We start from the raw sequence: 15,715 nt of genomic DNA on the forward strand, positions 1-15,715 counted from the left end.
CAGCTTCCAGGTGCGAACCGGAGTCAGACAAGGATGTGTGTTGTCACCATTTCTCTTTCTCCTTGTCATTGATTGGATTATGAAGACATCCACTTATGAGCGCAGGAACGGAATCCAGTGGATGTTGTGGACCCAACTTGATGACCTGGACTTTGCCGATGACCTTGCACTCCTTTCGCATAGCAAACAGCAGATGCAAGAGAAGACTAACATAGTGGCAGCCACCTCATCACAGGTTGGCCTCAACATCCACAAGGACAAGACCAAGATCCTCAAGATTAACTCCATCAGTAATGACCCAGTCACACTGAATGGAAGCCCTCTGGAAGAAGTGCAGTCCTTCACCTACCTAGGCAGCATCATCAACCAACAGGGTGGCACGGACACAGATATCAAAGCAAGGATCGGTAAGGCAAGAGCAGCTTTCTTAAAGCTCAAGAACATCTGGAGCTCCAGAGAGCTGTCTTTGGCAACAAAGATTAGACTGTTCAATTCCAACGTGAAATCAGTCTTATTATATGGAGCTGAAACCTGGAGAACTAAAACAACCACCAGGAAGATCCAGACCTTCATAAATAGTTGCCTTAGAAGGATTCTCCAGATCCGCTGGCCAGACACCATCAGCAACATCTACCTCTTGGAGAGGACCCGTCAACTTCCAGCAGAGGAAGAAATTAGAAGGAGAAGGTGGGGCTGGATAGGACACACACTACGCAAGCAGCCAACCAACATCATTAGACAGGCATTGTGGTGGAACCCCCAAGGCAAGCGGAAAAGAGGCTGTCCAAGAAACACCTAGCGATGCGACCTTCAGGCTGATAGCATAAAAATGGGCTATACCTGGAACCAGCTAGAACAAATGGCTCAGGATAGAGGACTCTGGAGATCTGTGATTGGCAGCCCATACCCCGATTGGGGTGACGGGCATGAGTGGGTGAGTGAGTGACCTGTGACTAAAACGTAGCCTTTTTTATTAGTTACGGGGAAGTATAAATTGTAGCTACTGTATGGAGAAATAACTGTAGCTAATCTATGTATTATCCTATTTAAGTTAACAGCCTATAGTAAAGAACTGTTACTTCTAAAAGAGTCAGGTATTCATAAAACAGTGTACTACTGCCAAAACTGTTCAGCCTTGTACATATGCAAATCTACAATTCTCTTTGCTAATAATTTATACAAATCTAATGGAAACAGGTTGAAGGGAAATGGTGCGCTAGACTGATGTTTTCACTGGCCTGCTGGCTGCTCAGGAGTATGTGTGAAACAAGTTAGTGTACTCAGTTTGGTATCTCATTGCTGAATGTTCCAACCTGCTGCCACAATTGACAATCGTGTTAGCAGAAGACAAGGAGTAAATGTGCTATCACAACTGAAATATTGTCTCAGCCTCTACAAGGCAGGCCAACAAAAACTGGCAGGCTCTCTGTGAAGGCTATTGTTCATCTAGAACATCTGGCAAATTTCTCCAGCATTGTATTTGTAACAAAATATATTAAATAGATTTCTTCATAGGACAGCAACTTTGCCCCAAGCATTGCTCTCTTCATTACTTGTCTGTGTTATAGGTATTATCCCATACTCTCCTGAAAATTGTCCTGAATCCTCCTTTCTCACTATTGCAACATTGAGTAAACTGACCACTACAAAGCAGCTGTAAATTTGTAGTGTGAGCACCCTCTGCTCTCTTTGACTTGAGGCACTAGCTGTTGTATATACAACACTCGCTGTGAACACTGCCTCCCTTGACTTGAAAGTGGGTGGACTGGATTGGCCATAGAATCATAGAACTGGAAGGGATCTTGAGAGATCATCTAGTCCAGTCCCCTGCACTCAAGGCAGGACTAAGTATTTTCTAAACCACCCCAACAGGTGTTTGCCCAACCTGCTCTTAAAAATCCCCAATGATCCACAGTCTCCATAGACAATTTATGCAGTGATTAACCTCTCTGACAGTTAGGAAGTTTTTTCTAATGTCCAACTTAAACTAAAGCTCTGGGTGAGCCCTGAACTCACAAGCCCAGGAATACTCCCCCCTGCACTAACCAATTGCACCACTGTAGATGCTTGTTAGAAAATGCCTCCCTGAATTGGCTGGGAATCAAACCTGGAGCAACCGCTTCAAAAGCCGCTATTCTCACCACTATACCACCAATGCATCCATCTTTTGGCCATGATCCTGCAAAGACTTGTCCTTATCTTTATGTATTGTGCATATAATCCAAGGAAAGCTTTAAAAAGAAATAGTGAGGTAGATTATGCCTTTTTTGATTTATGTAACATGAGCTGAATTATTGTGTAAAACAGATTCTCAAACTTACACTTACTGTGGCCCAGCTTTTAATGGTCTATACAAGACAATCTCTTTCCTCCCCTTCATGCTCACAGGTACTTCCTCTTTCCACTGGCAATGTCATGGTATCTTCCTGGTAACTACAGTAATTGCCTATAGGGGAAAGTAATGGGGGGGGACAACAGCGTTTTGTATTTTTAAATGCAATTTAATGCGCTTTCGCTGCTGGCAAGGGGCCAGGGAAGCCAGCGGCATGCACCCTTGTCGCCCTGTGGGCCCCCCACCAACAGTAGCTGCTGTGTGTTACACCAGTACGTCCTGGGTGGCTCATGGCCTCGGGCAATGGGGCGATGCTGGCACCTGGCAGGCAGGACGGTGCCAGGGCTGAGGATGGGGTGCGGCTGTACTGAGCCGCGATGAGAGGAGGGGGAAGCCAACCCCTTGATGCTTTTGTGTTAGGCAGATGAGACGCCAGCAGCCCGCGGCCACTTGACCTCAAGATGGCGATTCTAGTAAAGGTCAATCAAGTGGTTACCGCTCCTGGCTGCCACCAGCAAAGATGGCGCCGGACGCCCTTTTTTCCCCTACGCCCTTCTAGCCCTCACCACTCTATGGTAAGACGCGCTTTGTGTCTCTGTGCGTATAGCGCGGACGTTCTGTCAGAACTCCCAGGCTGCCTCTATGATCGGGCGGCGCGGTGCAGGCCGGGACGCTGGCGGAAGGGGCGGCTCACGTGACCCCCAGCACAGCACGGCGGCGCGCCTGGCTCTGTGCGGTGTGTTCGCGGCCTAGAGGCCTCCAAGCCCGGCGGAGGCGGCGAGCGCGACAGGCCTTCCCCATCCCCGGCTGGCGTGTGCAGGAGAGGCAGAGGCGGTGCCCCGGACGCGGCTCCTGCCCCTCAGGGAAGGAGGGTGAGTCCCGGGGACAGGTGGGGAGAGAAGCCGCCATCGGCGCCCAGCCACCCGCCCGCGGAGGAGACGCAATTCCCCTCCCCCGGGAGCGCGAGGAAACCCCGCTCCCCATCCTGGGGAGAACCCGCCCCCTCCGCCGAGGACCACGAGGGGGCTGCCCAGCGCCGGGGGTGGGCGAGTCTCGCACTGGCGGGTGCATCGGTGTAGTCCTCCCCCCCCCCCCCCCGAGCGGAGAGTCTCTGCCCTATGAGGGGGGAGGCGGGGCCGTCCCTTCGCTGAGGGGTGGGGGCCACCTGCCATCCTCTCGCTTGGAAACGCGGAGCGTAGCCATCTTCTCTCTCCCCCCTCCATGGGGGGGAGGGGAATCTCTTCGTCCCCACTGCCTGGCCCTGTGTAGACCCAGTGGAGAGTGAGTGGTGTTAGCTACATGTGTCAGTGTAGGCTACTCAGCACTTGCTCTGGCCAAAACCCATGGTGGTTAAGAACATGCTAGCTGGCTGTGGATCCCACTAGGATAGACCAAGACTAACTAATTTGTTTTTAAACTGTATTGGTTTTGATGATGTCTAGACTGGTAAAATGTATTGCGAGAGAACATTTTAGCTAACATGATGTGAAATGTGGTTTTGAAATGTGAGCAAGGACAATCATATTCAAAAAATATGTTAGTTGGCTGTGATTAACAAAACTTTCAACTTGACTCTAAGGAGTCTAGCATTTTAAAAGTTTTGATAAGAATATTTTTAAACACTCGTTTCCCCAGATATGTCTACACCATCTCTGAGAAGGAGATGGAGGCTTCCTCTGTTAGAGGGGAATAGTCTTTCCTTCATTTTAGTTAAAAATGGAGTCTCTAACAACTTATTCCACACATGCATGCTCTCTGTCTGTATCACTTTGTGAGGTGAAGATAAGCCCAGGGGTGGGCAAACTACGGGCCGCATCCGGCCCATCAGGGCTTTGGATCTGGCCTGCGGGATTGCCAGCCCCGTGGCTGTGCTGGAAGCGGCCAGCACCACGTCCCTATGGGCTCTGTGCGCTGCCCTTGCCTGCAGGCACCGTCCCCCGCAGCTCCTATTGGCAGCGAATGTGGAACCGCGGCCAATGGGAGCTTTGGGGAAGGTACCCACAGGTGAGGGCAGTGCGCAGAGCTTTCTGCCTTAGCCCCGCTGTGCGCCGCTGCCACTCCGGAGCCACTCAAGGTAAGCGGCGCTGGGTCGGAGGCCACACCCCCAACCCCTCCTGCACCCAAACCCCCTGCCCTGAGCCCCCTCACACTCTCTGCACCCCCTACCCTGAGCCCCCAACCTCCTGGCCTAGCCCTACATTCATGGACCCGCATGCAATTTCCCCACCCAGATGTGGCCCTCAGGCCAGAAAGTTTGCCCACCCCTGAGATAAGCTACCACCACCAGTGCAATGCAGTAGAAGTGGAAGTTGAGGTTCTAGGCACAGTCAGGCCTTGAGAGAGAGATGCCTAAATCAGTGTCTCTTGTACTTTTTATGGGGGCCAGACACCCCCTCAGTAGTTGCTTTGCGAATAGTTTTCTGGGTCTTCATGCTCCTCTCTAAAGATTTCCTGAGAAAGAAGGTGCATTGGATGCTGTAGCCCTAGCCACACCGAAGAGATATAATCATGTTGCTGAGGAATCCTTCTCCCATTCTCAGGATTGGGGTGCAGGCAGGCCCCTTATTGGCCTCCACAAAGTGGAGCTTTGTGTGAGCACAACAAATTGCAGGATCAGGAACTAAACAAAGTGTGTTGCAGTGAGAGGCAGGGCAGGGAGGGAGGGAAGAGTAATGGGAAGGATAATGGCTATCTGCTGTTTTGGTTGAGTGTGCTGCCTCTTGGCCAGCCTTTGCATGCATAGAAGGTGAAAATCCACATCCCCGAGTTACACAGCTGTATTGAGCGAAATCCCAGTATGCCAAGAATACGATAACAGAACAGATGATGGCAAACTGTAGTTCTAGCTGTTTTCTTCTTCAAAATAGCTTAAAATTCTATAATGAGGATTGTGTTGACCTAATTTAGACCCCACTCCTGCATACATTGAACTCAATGGCAATACTGACCAGAGCAATTTTCTTCTTCAGTTTCCTCTTCCAGAATTCACCCTGTTCTGCAATCTTTTTGATATTTTTCTTGCTAACCTGTGCTGTTAAGTGAAAAGAAAAATTTGCAAATTATTTGAGGACAACATATAAAAGGGCATTTATTCATTGTTTGGTGGTGGTACTACTTAGGACTAGACTTTGAAGACTCCCATACTCAGAATTGTCTAAAGTTTTTCACCCTAGGAGTTTTGCTTGTTCTAGAAAGTATTTAAAACACTGATGTGGTGAAAAGATTGCACATTTTTAACAAAATACAAGGTAACATAGTATTCAAATCACCAGCAGAATATTTGTAACATCCTTTTAATTTGAGCAATTCTGATGATATAATTTACAAGCCTCACCAGCATAATTCTGCAACCAGCTGTATATAAAATTAGACTTTGGAGTCCAGACAAAAAAACACTACTAAAATATATATTGGAATATATCTGCATGTGCACCAGATTTTACCTAAGACTTGAACAAACCAAGCTTAAATTTCTGATCTAGACAAAGCTGTTTTTGAGATTGGTTAACCAAACAGTAATAGAAGAATTTTCCAAAAGTGAATTGCACCAACAGTATTTCCATATTTCAGAAACTGCATTAATCACTTATTCACACAACTGGCAAGAGTTGAAGGTTCTGTAATTCCTGTGCTACAATTGATGTTACTAACACCTTGTGTAGTGCAGCCTCAGTTTAACATCCAGTATTGTAATTAACTGTTGCATGAGGAATACAGACTTCTGAATGCTGTTTTTTATAGGTTTTAGTTACCTTTGGAAAGGAAACAGCACATTTTGCTCAACCACATGTTGAAAAGACCAATATTAAAACAAATGGAAAACTATTCTGGGAATTAATGCTGCTAGTGTCAAGTTATTGTCATCAAGATGTTATTTCTGCAAGGAGGCTTATATGTCCATTTTAATAAAAAATTAAAGATGTCCTTGATTGATTTAATTATATTACTGATTCTAGTAATGAGAAATTCATGATCTACTTACCTGTCTGCTCACCCACCATTATTCAAAATATATTCTATATATTTAAAGTTCAGAAGTACTCTGAATAATTGAAATTTTAGTTTCTTTAGCCACAGAATGTGAACATGGCATCAGCAGTGCAAGCTTCCCACGCTTCCTTGCTAATATGTAGGAACCGTGATGTAATGGAAGTGCTTGGTAATAAAACAGTAGTACAGTCTCCACGTTATTTCAGTATTTGGAATGGCATCACTTGTGATGGTGACTTCAATGTTGTAGACACCTATTCTCCAGGTATTGAACTCTGGACTCTAATCACTGATGCATTTTGTGTAGGCTCAGTTTCATTCAAAGTCCTACTATGTTAATGCATTAGTGAAATCACCTGTAACTTTGCATAAGGTAATATAAAAACAAGAGCTATAATATACACTTGACAGGTCTAATAAATTTGTTAGTCTCTAAGGTGCCACAAGTACTCATGTTCTTTTTGCGAATATACACTTGTAAATTCTTCTCACTTGTGAAAATATATTGATATAATTTAAGTGCTTACTTCACACTTTTTCTTAACACTTGGGAGAAATCTGAAGTTTACCATATACCTATTGAGTGGACAGAGCTTGAAAAATTTATCAGATCCAGAAAGCTAACCCTACTAGTGGTAGGCCAGTAGGAAAGGGCAGCACCTGGTGAGAAGCTCCATACCCCAACTACTAGGATGCCTACTAGGGTATTCTCCCTGGACTGTGCTTGGATGCTCATATCTTTCTGTATTAGCCTTTGGTTTGTGCGTGACTGATAGGGTTGCCAACTGTCTAATCACACAAACCCAAATATCCCTTCCCTGAGGCCCCACCCGTTCACTCCATCCATCCCCCCTCCCTCCTTCGCTTGCTCTCCCCCACCCTCGCTCACTTTACTGGGCTGGGATAGGAGGTTGGGGATGGGGTGGGCTTTAGGGCTGGGGCTGAGGGGTTTGAAGTGTGGGAGGGGGTTCTGGGCTGAGCCTGGGGCAGGGTGTGGGGTGCAGGAGGGAGTGCAGGGAGCAAGCTCTGGGTGGGAGTTTGGGTGCAGGAGGGAGCTCAGGGCTGGGATAGGGGGTTGGAGTGCAGGCTCTCGGAGGGAGCTTGGGTGAGTGAGGGAGCTCAGGGCTGGGGCAGGAGGTTGGGGTGTGGGAGGGGGTGAGAGGTGTGGGCTCTGGGAGAGCGTTTGGGTGCAGGAGGGGGCTACGGGCTTGGGTAGCGGATGGATGCAGGAGGGGGTGTGGAGCGCAGGCTCTGGCTGGGAGGCGCTTACCTCGGGTGGCTCCCAGTTGGTGACGCAGTGGGGCTAAGGCATGCTCTCTGCCTGCCCTGGTCCTGCGCCACTTCCAGAAGCAGATGGCACGTCTCTGCATCCCGGGAGGTCAGGGGGCTCTTCCCCTGCCCGCAAGTGCCACCCCCACAGCTCCCATTGGCTGCAGTTCCTGGTCAATGGGAGCTGCAGGGGCAGCACACGGAGAACTCCTGCCCCCCAGGGGCTGCAGGGATGTGCCAGCTGCTTTGGGGAGCATCGTGAAGCTAGGGCAGGCAGGGACTCTGCTTTAGCCCTGCTGCGCTGCCAGACTTTCAGCGCCTAAAATCTCCCGGTTTGGCTTCAGTAGCTTCCGGGAGATAGGGTGTAATTCCGAGAGAATCCCGGCAAAACCTGGATGGAGGGTTGGCAACCCTAGCAGTTAACTCGAACCACCAAGCCCTTCTGACTGACTGAAGGGAGAAGGAGCACATGCGCTCTTCTCTCCCTCATCTAAGAGTTTACTAATTGTTGTTGGAGAAATCCTGCTACTCAATTCCTTCTCTCTGGTTCCTGGACACCCCTCCCCTCCCCCCCCCCAAAAAAACAACCCAAAACAACCCCCTGGCTTCTACAAGATGTCTCTCCCCTAACTTCCCTTCACTGAGAATAGCTTCAATATATGTATTTACTTCTGCTCTTCAGAGCTTTCCTTAATAGCCAGAGAATGAAACTGACATCTTTGTCAGTTTTACTCTTCCAAGAGAATTTTACACAGCAGCAGAAAAAACATATTCTGTTCCCTTTAACTTCATTTTGCTGTTGCATGTGAAAGCTATGGATAGCAGAGGTACTGGAGCTCTCTCTACACACTCAGGACTATATCATTGAATTGATTCACATTAGTAAGATCTTTTCAAGGGCTAGGAACTTGTTCCTATTTTAAACAAGTTTAAATTGGTGAATTTTTCAAGCTGTGTAGATAGCAACACATTCCATTCAGTGTAGGCCTAGATGTGAAAGGTTGTAAACCCTGTCTGTTCCTTACCAACTGTTTTTTATTCATGTTGAGGGCTAAAGGTTATTCCGTTGAATGCTAGGTTTTGCTTTGATTTTGATAAAAAACAAACCTTAGCCTATATGGACATATGAGCCTCCAGTTCATTTGGAACAAATCTGGGTCCAATAGTTCTTTCCTGCCATCCTTCCCAAAAACTGTCTTTATGTATCCATATATGGAGGAGTCCCTTTGTTCAGACCTCTCCTTTCCTGGGACCCTGGGAAGTGATTGCTTGCAAGGGTGCATATGGTGCATTTGGCTTTTGGTTAGGAAAGTACACAACTAAAAAAAACCTAGGTGGAGAAGGGAATCTCCTCGTTCTCCCACCTCAGAAGTCTTAGATGTTAGTAGTTTCAGCTATTTTAAACTGGGTTGTTCTAAGTCAAGTGTATGTGACAGTATATTTTTGATTCTCAAAGCTTAATGTCGAAAGGTACAGCAATGAGAGGGCCATAGAAAGGAGAGACATGCTAAAAAAATTGAACAGTAGAAAAGTTTTTTTCTATTTTGTGTGATGTAAGTATAGCTTAGATCTCATAATTGTGGGAATACGTCTGTTTGCTAGCTGGTTTACTCCACCACCTCAGGTCTTGTATCACAGATATATTTTACCTTTACTTGTGGTGGGAAGAGCTAGATGCCCTTTGGCCAGTTAAAGAGACATTGTCTCTACTTGAATCTTTTGTTAATTGGCTAACTTAAAATACTAAACTTGCATAGTGCTCCATTTTAAATAGTAGGAACTGAACTTTAAGAAATAGCTTTTTTTTTTCTGCTCCTGCTTAGAGGTATATTTGACGTGAGCTCAAGAGTAACACCACCAAATATGCTTGGACTTGCTGGCCCTGGTGTACACGCCTGCTTATTTCCATAGTTCTTCCAGACTCTGTGAAAATAATCTTGGTTCTGAATTCTAATATCACATGTAACTCCTTCCTCTAGACTCTGAGGTCTGTCTGTATCTCTTGTTATGGTAGAGAGTGGTATTAGCTGCTTTTAGTGCTAACATCCTAGCACTACCATGTTTCCTGCTTGCTCCCATGTATGGGAGGTACTCCTAGGCTCAATGGCTCTTGTTTCGTGCACTTCCCTGCTCCAACATGAGTGGGGTATAGAAAGTGTTTCTTGTTCCCCATACATCTAGCTCTTGCACCATCCTGCTCATTCTGGCTCCTGCACTTGGGGGAAACCTTCCCACCCCAAATTATCTCTCTATAACCAACTCTTACTAAACAAAACCCATTTTTAAGACTGGACAAAAAACATACCTCCAGCAGGATTGGAACCCTGTTGATTCAGGGATAGTGGCTGAGTCTGGCATTCTGACTTTGTGGTACCCCATTTACTTAAGAATATAGGCTCATGGTAGGGTATTTGCTCAAACAGATAACATGCAAATAATGCTGATGAGCATATGGGGTTTTTTGGTTTGTTTTTTTAACACCAGTTTCATCTGTAAAGACCAGATATTTGAATAACAAGCTAGATTACTTTTTAGATAGTTTCAGCACTATCGTAGCAATTATATTCACAACTATTATTAAACTAAGAGTATATACCTCCCTTCTGTTTTGGTAGGAGGCGTGTGCACTTTTCAAACTGTAAGTGGTCTCTTGTAAGTGTATATATAGATAGTGACTGTGTCTGAATGTTATTATGGGTAGGTAGCATGCTGACTCTTCAGCTCATCAGCTACCAGCCAAGTTGAACCAGCAAACATAGGAACTGGCAAGTTTAAAAATAGACCGGAGAACCCTCTGCATGCCTATCAGCTCTTTGTGTTCAAAGTTAGGAATTTTCCTGGTGTTTGTCCCACTAATAGATATTGCTTTTAGCAAAGTGTCAGGAAATCCGGATTCTGACCCTCGGTAACTTGACTCTCAAACATTTAATACATTACCACTTCATCTGTGCAGGAGAGCTAGTTGGCTTATTGCAAAACTTGGTTCTGAAATTATTTTTGATTTTAGATATTGGAAAAGTAACTCCTGTGTGCATATTGTATTTTCTCTGAGCTCGTTCTCATAGACATTAAGGTCAGAAGGGACCATTATGATCATCTGGTCTGACCCCCTGCATGCTGCAGGCCGCAAGACCCTTCCCTGCACTCTACCGTTGAAGTCCCCAATCCTGTGTTTTAGTGACTTCAATCGGCTGAGACCCTCCTGCTAGTGATCCCTGCCCCATGCTGCGGAGGAAGGCGAAAAACCTCCAGAGGCTCAGCCAATCTACCCTGGAGGAAAATTCCTTCCCGACCCCAAATATGGCGATCAGTAATACCCCGAGCATATAGGCAAGAGTCTCTAGCCTGACCCTTGGGTCTGCACTCCAAGGGAGATGGGTATCTGGCCTGCTGCCCATTTCTTGGAGGTCTCTACATCTTCTCCTCTTCTCTGCGCTGCTAAGATTGCCATATCTCTAGAAATTCTGCAGGTCCCCATCCCCCCAAGCAAGTCTGTTGGCCATTATGCTGTTCATGTACCATTGCTTGGTTTTCCTTGGCTACTATGTTTTATCATTAAACCATTCCCTCCATAAACTTATCCAACTTAATCTTAAAACCAGACAGGTCCGTCGCCCCCACCGTTTCCCTCGGAAGGCCGTTCCAATATTTCACCCCTCTGATGGTCAGAAACCTTCGTCTAATTTCAAGCCTAAACTTCCCCCCGGCCAGTTTGTATCCATTCGTTCTCGTGTCCACATTAGTACTAAACTGGAATAATTCCTCTCCCTCCCTTGTATTAACCCCTCTGATATATTTAAAGATAGCAATCATATCCCCCCTCAGCCTTCGCTTTGTCAGACTAAACAACCCAAGCTCCTCTAATCTCTTTTCATACGACAGGTTTTCCATTCCTCTGATCATCTTAGTTGCCCTTCTCTGCACCCGTTCTCTACAAACAGTTCTTTGTGAAATGTTTGGCATAAAGAATTAGTTTAATCTCTTGCATCAGTCCATCCTAAAAGGCAAGACTTTCATGTTTAATAATAGCGCTATTAGAAAAGAAGTCTTCCACTACTGCTGCGTTATTGCTTAATTGGGGGAAGGAAACATAAAACTGAAGTTTGCATTTCCAACAGGCAGTCCCTAAAAGGATGAAAATCAGAGTTAGTGTGGTGATTATCCGTTCACTCCACTTTGAATAGATGATATTTTGAGGCTATCTTTTTTTTCCTTCCCCCTTAGATTGCTGCTGCAAGGATGTCTTTTCCACCTCACTTGAATCGCCCTCCTATGGGAATCCCAACACTTCCACCTGGGATTCCACCTCCACAATTTCCTGGTTTTCCTCCACCTGTACCTCCTGGTAAGTGATGTTAGCAAGTAGAACCACCATGGAACCAAGTGAATTTTTCCTGTACTAAATTTTAAACCTTTTGTATTCACTCTTGCACTTATGCAATTGCATACAGGTATTTTAAGGCTGAAGACCCTATTCATCCATAGAAATGTACAATATGAGTAAGCTCCCATTGTTATGCCCATTGTTTCTCTGACCAGAAATTAAAACCTCTAAGGTGAGAATAGCTCAGTTTCTGTGTCTAGTTATTCCTCATTTTCTCCATTGAGATTGGCTCCCAATGTCATTTGTTTGTGATGCTGGGTTTTGACACCTGTCTACTTGGCAATAGACTGCAGCTTTCAACTTTTTTCAAATAGGTCACTGTAACAGCCTTTGGATGGTAACCCAAACACGATGGAAGGGACTTTTGGATACCCTGGTGGTGGTGGTGGGGGGGTTGCTAGGAAAATATAGCAGCAACTTTTAGTAGCTGCTAGCCTGTTTTGAACTTGAACCCATAGGTGAAAGGCTACAGAGCCCATTAGCAGTCCCTTGGCCATGATTTTAATTTGAACACTGAGAACCTTTCCTTGCAATTTATATTACAGTACAGGTAGTCCTCAGACTTACGACACAATTGGTTCCTGAAAATTGTGTCGTAAGTCGAAACATCATAACTCAGAACCACAATACACTCCATTGCAGGACCAAGTGTCGTAAAGTCTAAACCAATTGTCATAAGTCGAACCAGGGTGTCAATTCAGAAACGTCGTAAGTGCCGTTCATCATAAGTTGAACGTCGTAAAGTCGAGGACTGCCTGTAATGCTGAGAGGCCCCAATCAAGAGGGGGCCCTTTTGTGCTAAACACTGTGTGAAGACATGGCTTATAGCTTAAGGAGTTTACAATCTAGTCCAATTTGCAAAACACAGATTTTATTTTAATCCTTGTGTCACATCTAAATTTTTCCTATCAAGGTTGGCAACTTTTGGGACCATGAGATCCCCTAACATAGAAGAAGTTGGGGATGAGCCAGCCTAGTTGTTGTACTCTGTATGTAATTCTGGGAGCCCTGAGTTTAGTTCTGTCTCTAGCATTTCTAAGCAAGCAAAATGTTCTAGAGGCATGAGGAGTGTTCTGAGATTTCATAAGGAACAAGGTGGATCCTTGGGATGGAAGATATTACTGGCTGCACATTTGGTTTTGGAATAACTTTCTAAGAACATATATAACTGCCTAAAATAAAACTGAACTCTGTGGACCATGTTTCTCCTCCAAGAGATACAACTTAAATATCCTGCTCTATGTTTTAACAGATGTCAGTAGGCCATATGGATAACTATTCCAATACTGCTTCATATGGGAATGTGTGCCCTTTCTGGCATTATCACATGGTGAAGACACACCTATTAGTACCTCATGGTGCCTAATTTTTAGACCTGTTTTGTGTGTGTGTGTTGGGTAAAACTTGCTTTGACTGGACTCTTATAAGCCCATTTTATGCAAAAAGCAAGTTAAAATCCTCTGCTAAATCTGTCGTAACATTAAAATTTCTCTCTCATTACTTTCCTTCTGATTTTCTGTTGTTGTCTCCTTATTGTGTTTCCCAGTCTCTCTTCTTCCATTTTTAAATCTCTCCCTCTGCTTCCATTTACTCCCCTTCCAGTGTCTCTTCTTCCTCTGCTCCCAGTGCTTAATCATTGGGCTATCATTCTGTAAGTTTCTCTTACATTGATTGCTCATTCTTTATTCTCATTCCCAATGCACAGGCCAGCCTCAATCTGAAGACAGAAGCTTTACTTTTTCAGGCTAACAGCACATTCTTCTTTCTGCACTTCAGCTGCATAGCTGGGAGCAGGGAGTAGCTGGAGGCTGGTGGAGTGGGAGAGAAGGGTGAGAGCAGCTGTTGCATTATGTTGCAGTTAAGTACTGCTGCAAAATGGTGCACAATGCTGCACAGCACATGGACTATAGAAAATGCCTTGCTGACCCTGTGTGTGGCTGTATGGGTTATCCACTGGTGTCTGGTAGAGTAAAATATTTTCAGAAGCCATGTGGCTGAACTGCATATATGACTATCAATGTTAACACAGTTTTATGTTCTAGTGGGTAATTCTGGAATGGTTTGTAGAATATAAAAACACTCATGCACCCCTTCCCTCACCCCCTCCCACATCCACCAATCCCTTCTTGCATTACATTATTTAAAACTTAAATAAAAGTTTTTGAGATCAACAGGATATTATCTCTCTTCTGCTGAAGCTGCACTTCTTGATTAAATAAACACATTCTGCCACTGAAAGCTTTGTAGTGAAATTCAGAACTGTAATCTGTTTGCCATTACTATGTCCTGAGTGTGTAGACATGTTTGCGTGCTATTGCAAGACTTTATAAAGCCTATTTTTTTTTTTTTTTTTTTTTTGGTAGTATGGCCTGAGTACCATCTCCCTTCTTTCGCAATGGCATTTTAAAGAATCTATTCTAAAGTGTTTGATCTATATGCTTGAGACATAAGCTTCTGTTATTTGAAGGTCTGCTTATTACCACATAGGACGAAGACCTTATACAAAACAAATTCATTGTTTCAGTGGTAGCAATCCATAGGGGGTATAAACAGGAAGAGAGAAGGATTTTGAAAATATCATGGTCTTTCTTGCAACTGGAAAGTGTGATCTGTATCGCTAATGTACTCGTGTGTGGGCATAACACCTATTTCCCTAAAGAGGGGACACTAGTTTCTCACTTCTCTACTCTTCTGTGAATAATACTACAGGCAGATAGTGACACCTATAGTTAAGATTGCCATATACTTTTTTGTTACTTGTTTTCAGGTGTTTTGCCAAACTTTAGCTGCATTTTAAAAACGATCCTACAGCTGATTCAATGACAAGCTCTAGCACCTTCATACTTTACAACGGGACATGGGGTCAAATTTTGGCAAGGAAGTGTGTGTATGTGTCTCGTCATGGTGTCAGGAATGTGCCTTTTGCTCTCCCTATGAAAATTCACCTAAATATGATCAAGTTATAAGCATCTGAAAAATTACAGTTCATGTATGCTCAGTATAGATTTGTTAGTTTAGCAGCTAAATTGTCTTGATTGTCAGTATTGGGTGTACTCCATACACACACAGCTCCTTTGTGTTGACCAGACTGCTACTCCTGGGGGAATTCTGTGCCACTGTGCAAGCGCAGAATTAATGTCCCCTCCGGATTTTACTCTTTCCTTGCAGAATAATTGATTCATGCGCCCCTCCCAGGCGGCAGTCCCAAGTAGGCATATCTGGTTTGGGCATGGGGAGCAGCCTGGGGAGACACAAATCGCCATCTCTTCTCCAGCACGTGCCGCTCCTGGGGCTGGGTCAGACCCATCCCTGGGAACCTCCCGCAGCTGCAGGAGGCTCAGCACTCCCGTTTCCTGTCCCCATTACTCCCCAGCTGCGGGAGGAGGGTTCACTTTGTGGGGAACTGCCCCCTATCCACCTGACCCCCCTCCCCAACCCCCCTGCCAAGCCCCACCCTCCCTGCACCTGGATCACTCTGCTAATCCTCTTGCACCCAGACCCCCACCTAGGGTGACCAGATGTCCCAATTTTATACTGACAGTCCTGATATTTGAGGCTTTGTCTTCTATGGGTGCCTATTACTCTCCACCCCTGTCACCATTTTTCACACTTGCTCTCTGGTCACCCTATCCCCACCCCATTGAGCCCCAACCAGCTGCACCTGGATCCCCCCTGTAGAGTCCCATTCTTGCTGCACTCTGCACCCCCCAACAAGTCCCGTGCATTGAGATCCCCCAGAC

General features: G+C 45.4%; 1 protein-coding gene across 2 annotated transcripts in view; it reads left to right on the plus strand.

The window, feature by feature from the left end:
- Window positions 1–3,028: 3,028 nt before the first annotated feature.
- RBM25 (RNA binding motif protein 25) overlaps window positions 3,029–15,715 on the plus strand; it is a 40,339-nt gene continuing 27,652 nt past the window's right edge. For both annotated transcript variants that reach the window (XM_054025289.1, XM_054025290.1), the window contains exons 1-2: window positions 3,029–3,204; window positions 11,816–11,936. In XM_054025289.1, coding sequence (XP_053881264.1) covers window positions 11,831–11,936 — 106 coding nt within the window. In that variant the 5' untranslated portion in view covers window positions 3,029–3,204; window positions 11,816–11,830. The remainder of the gene's footprint in view (window positions 3,205–11,815; window positions 11,937–15,715) is intronic.

The sequence above is a fragment of the Malaclemys terrapin genome, chromosome 4 (assembly GCF_027887155.1).
Source record: "Malaclemys terrapin pileata isolate rMalTer1 chromosome 4, rMalTer1.hap1, whole genome shotgun sequence".
In the NCBI taxonomy this organism is placed as follows: Eukaryota; Metazoa; Chordata; order Testudines; family Emydidae; genus Malaclemys; species Malaclemys terrapin.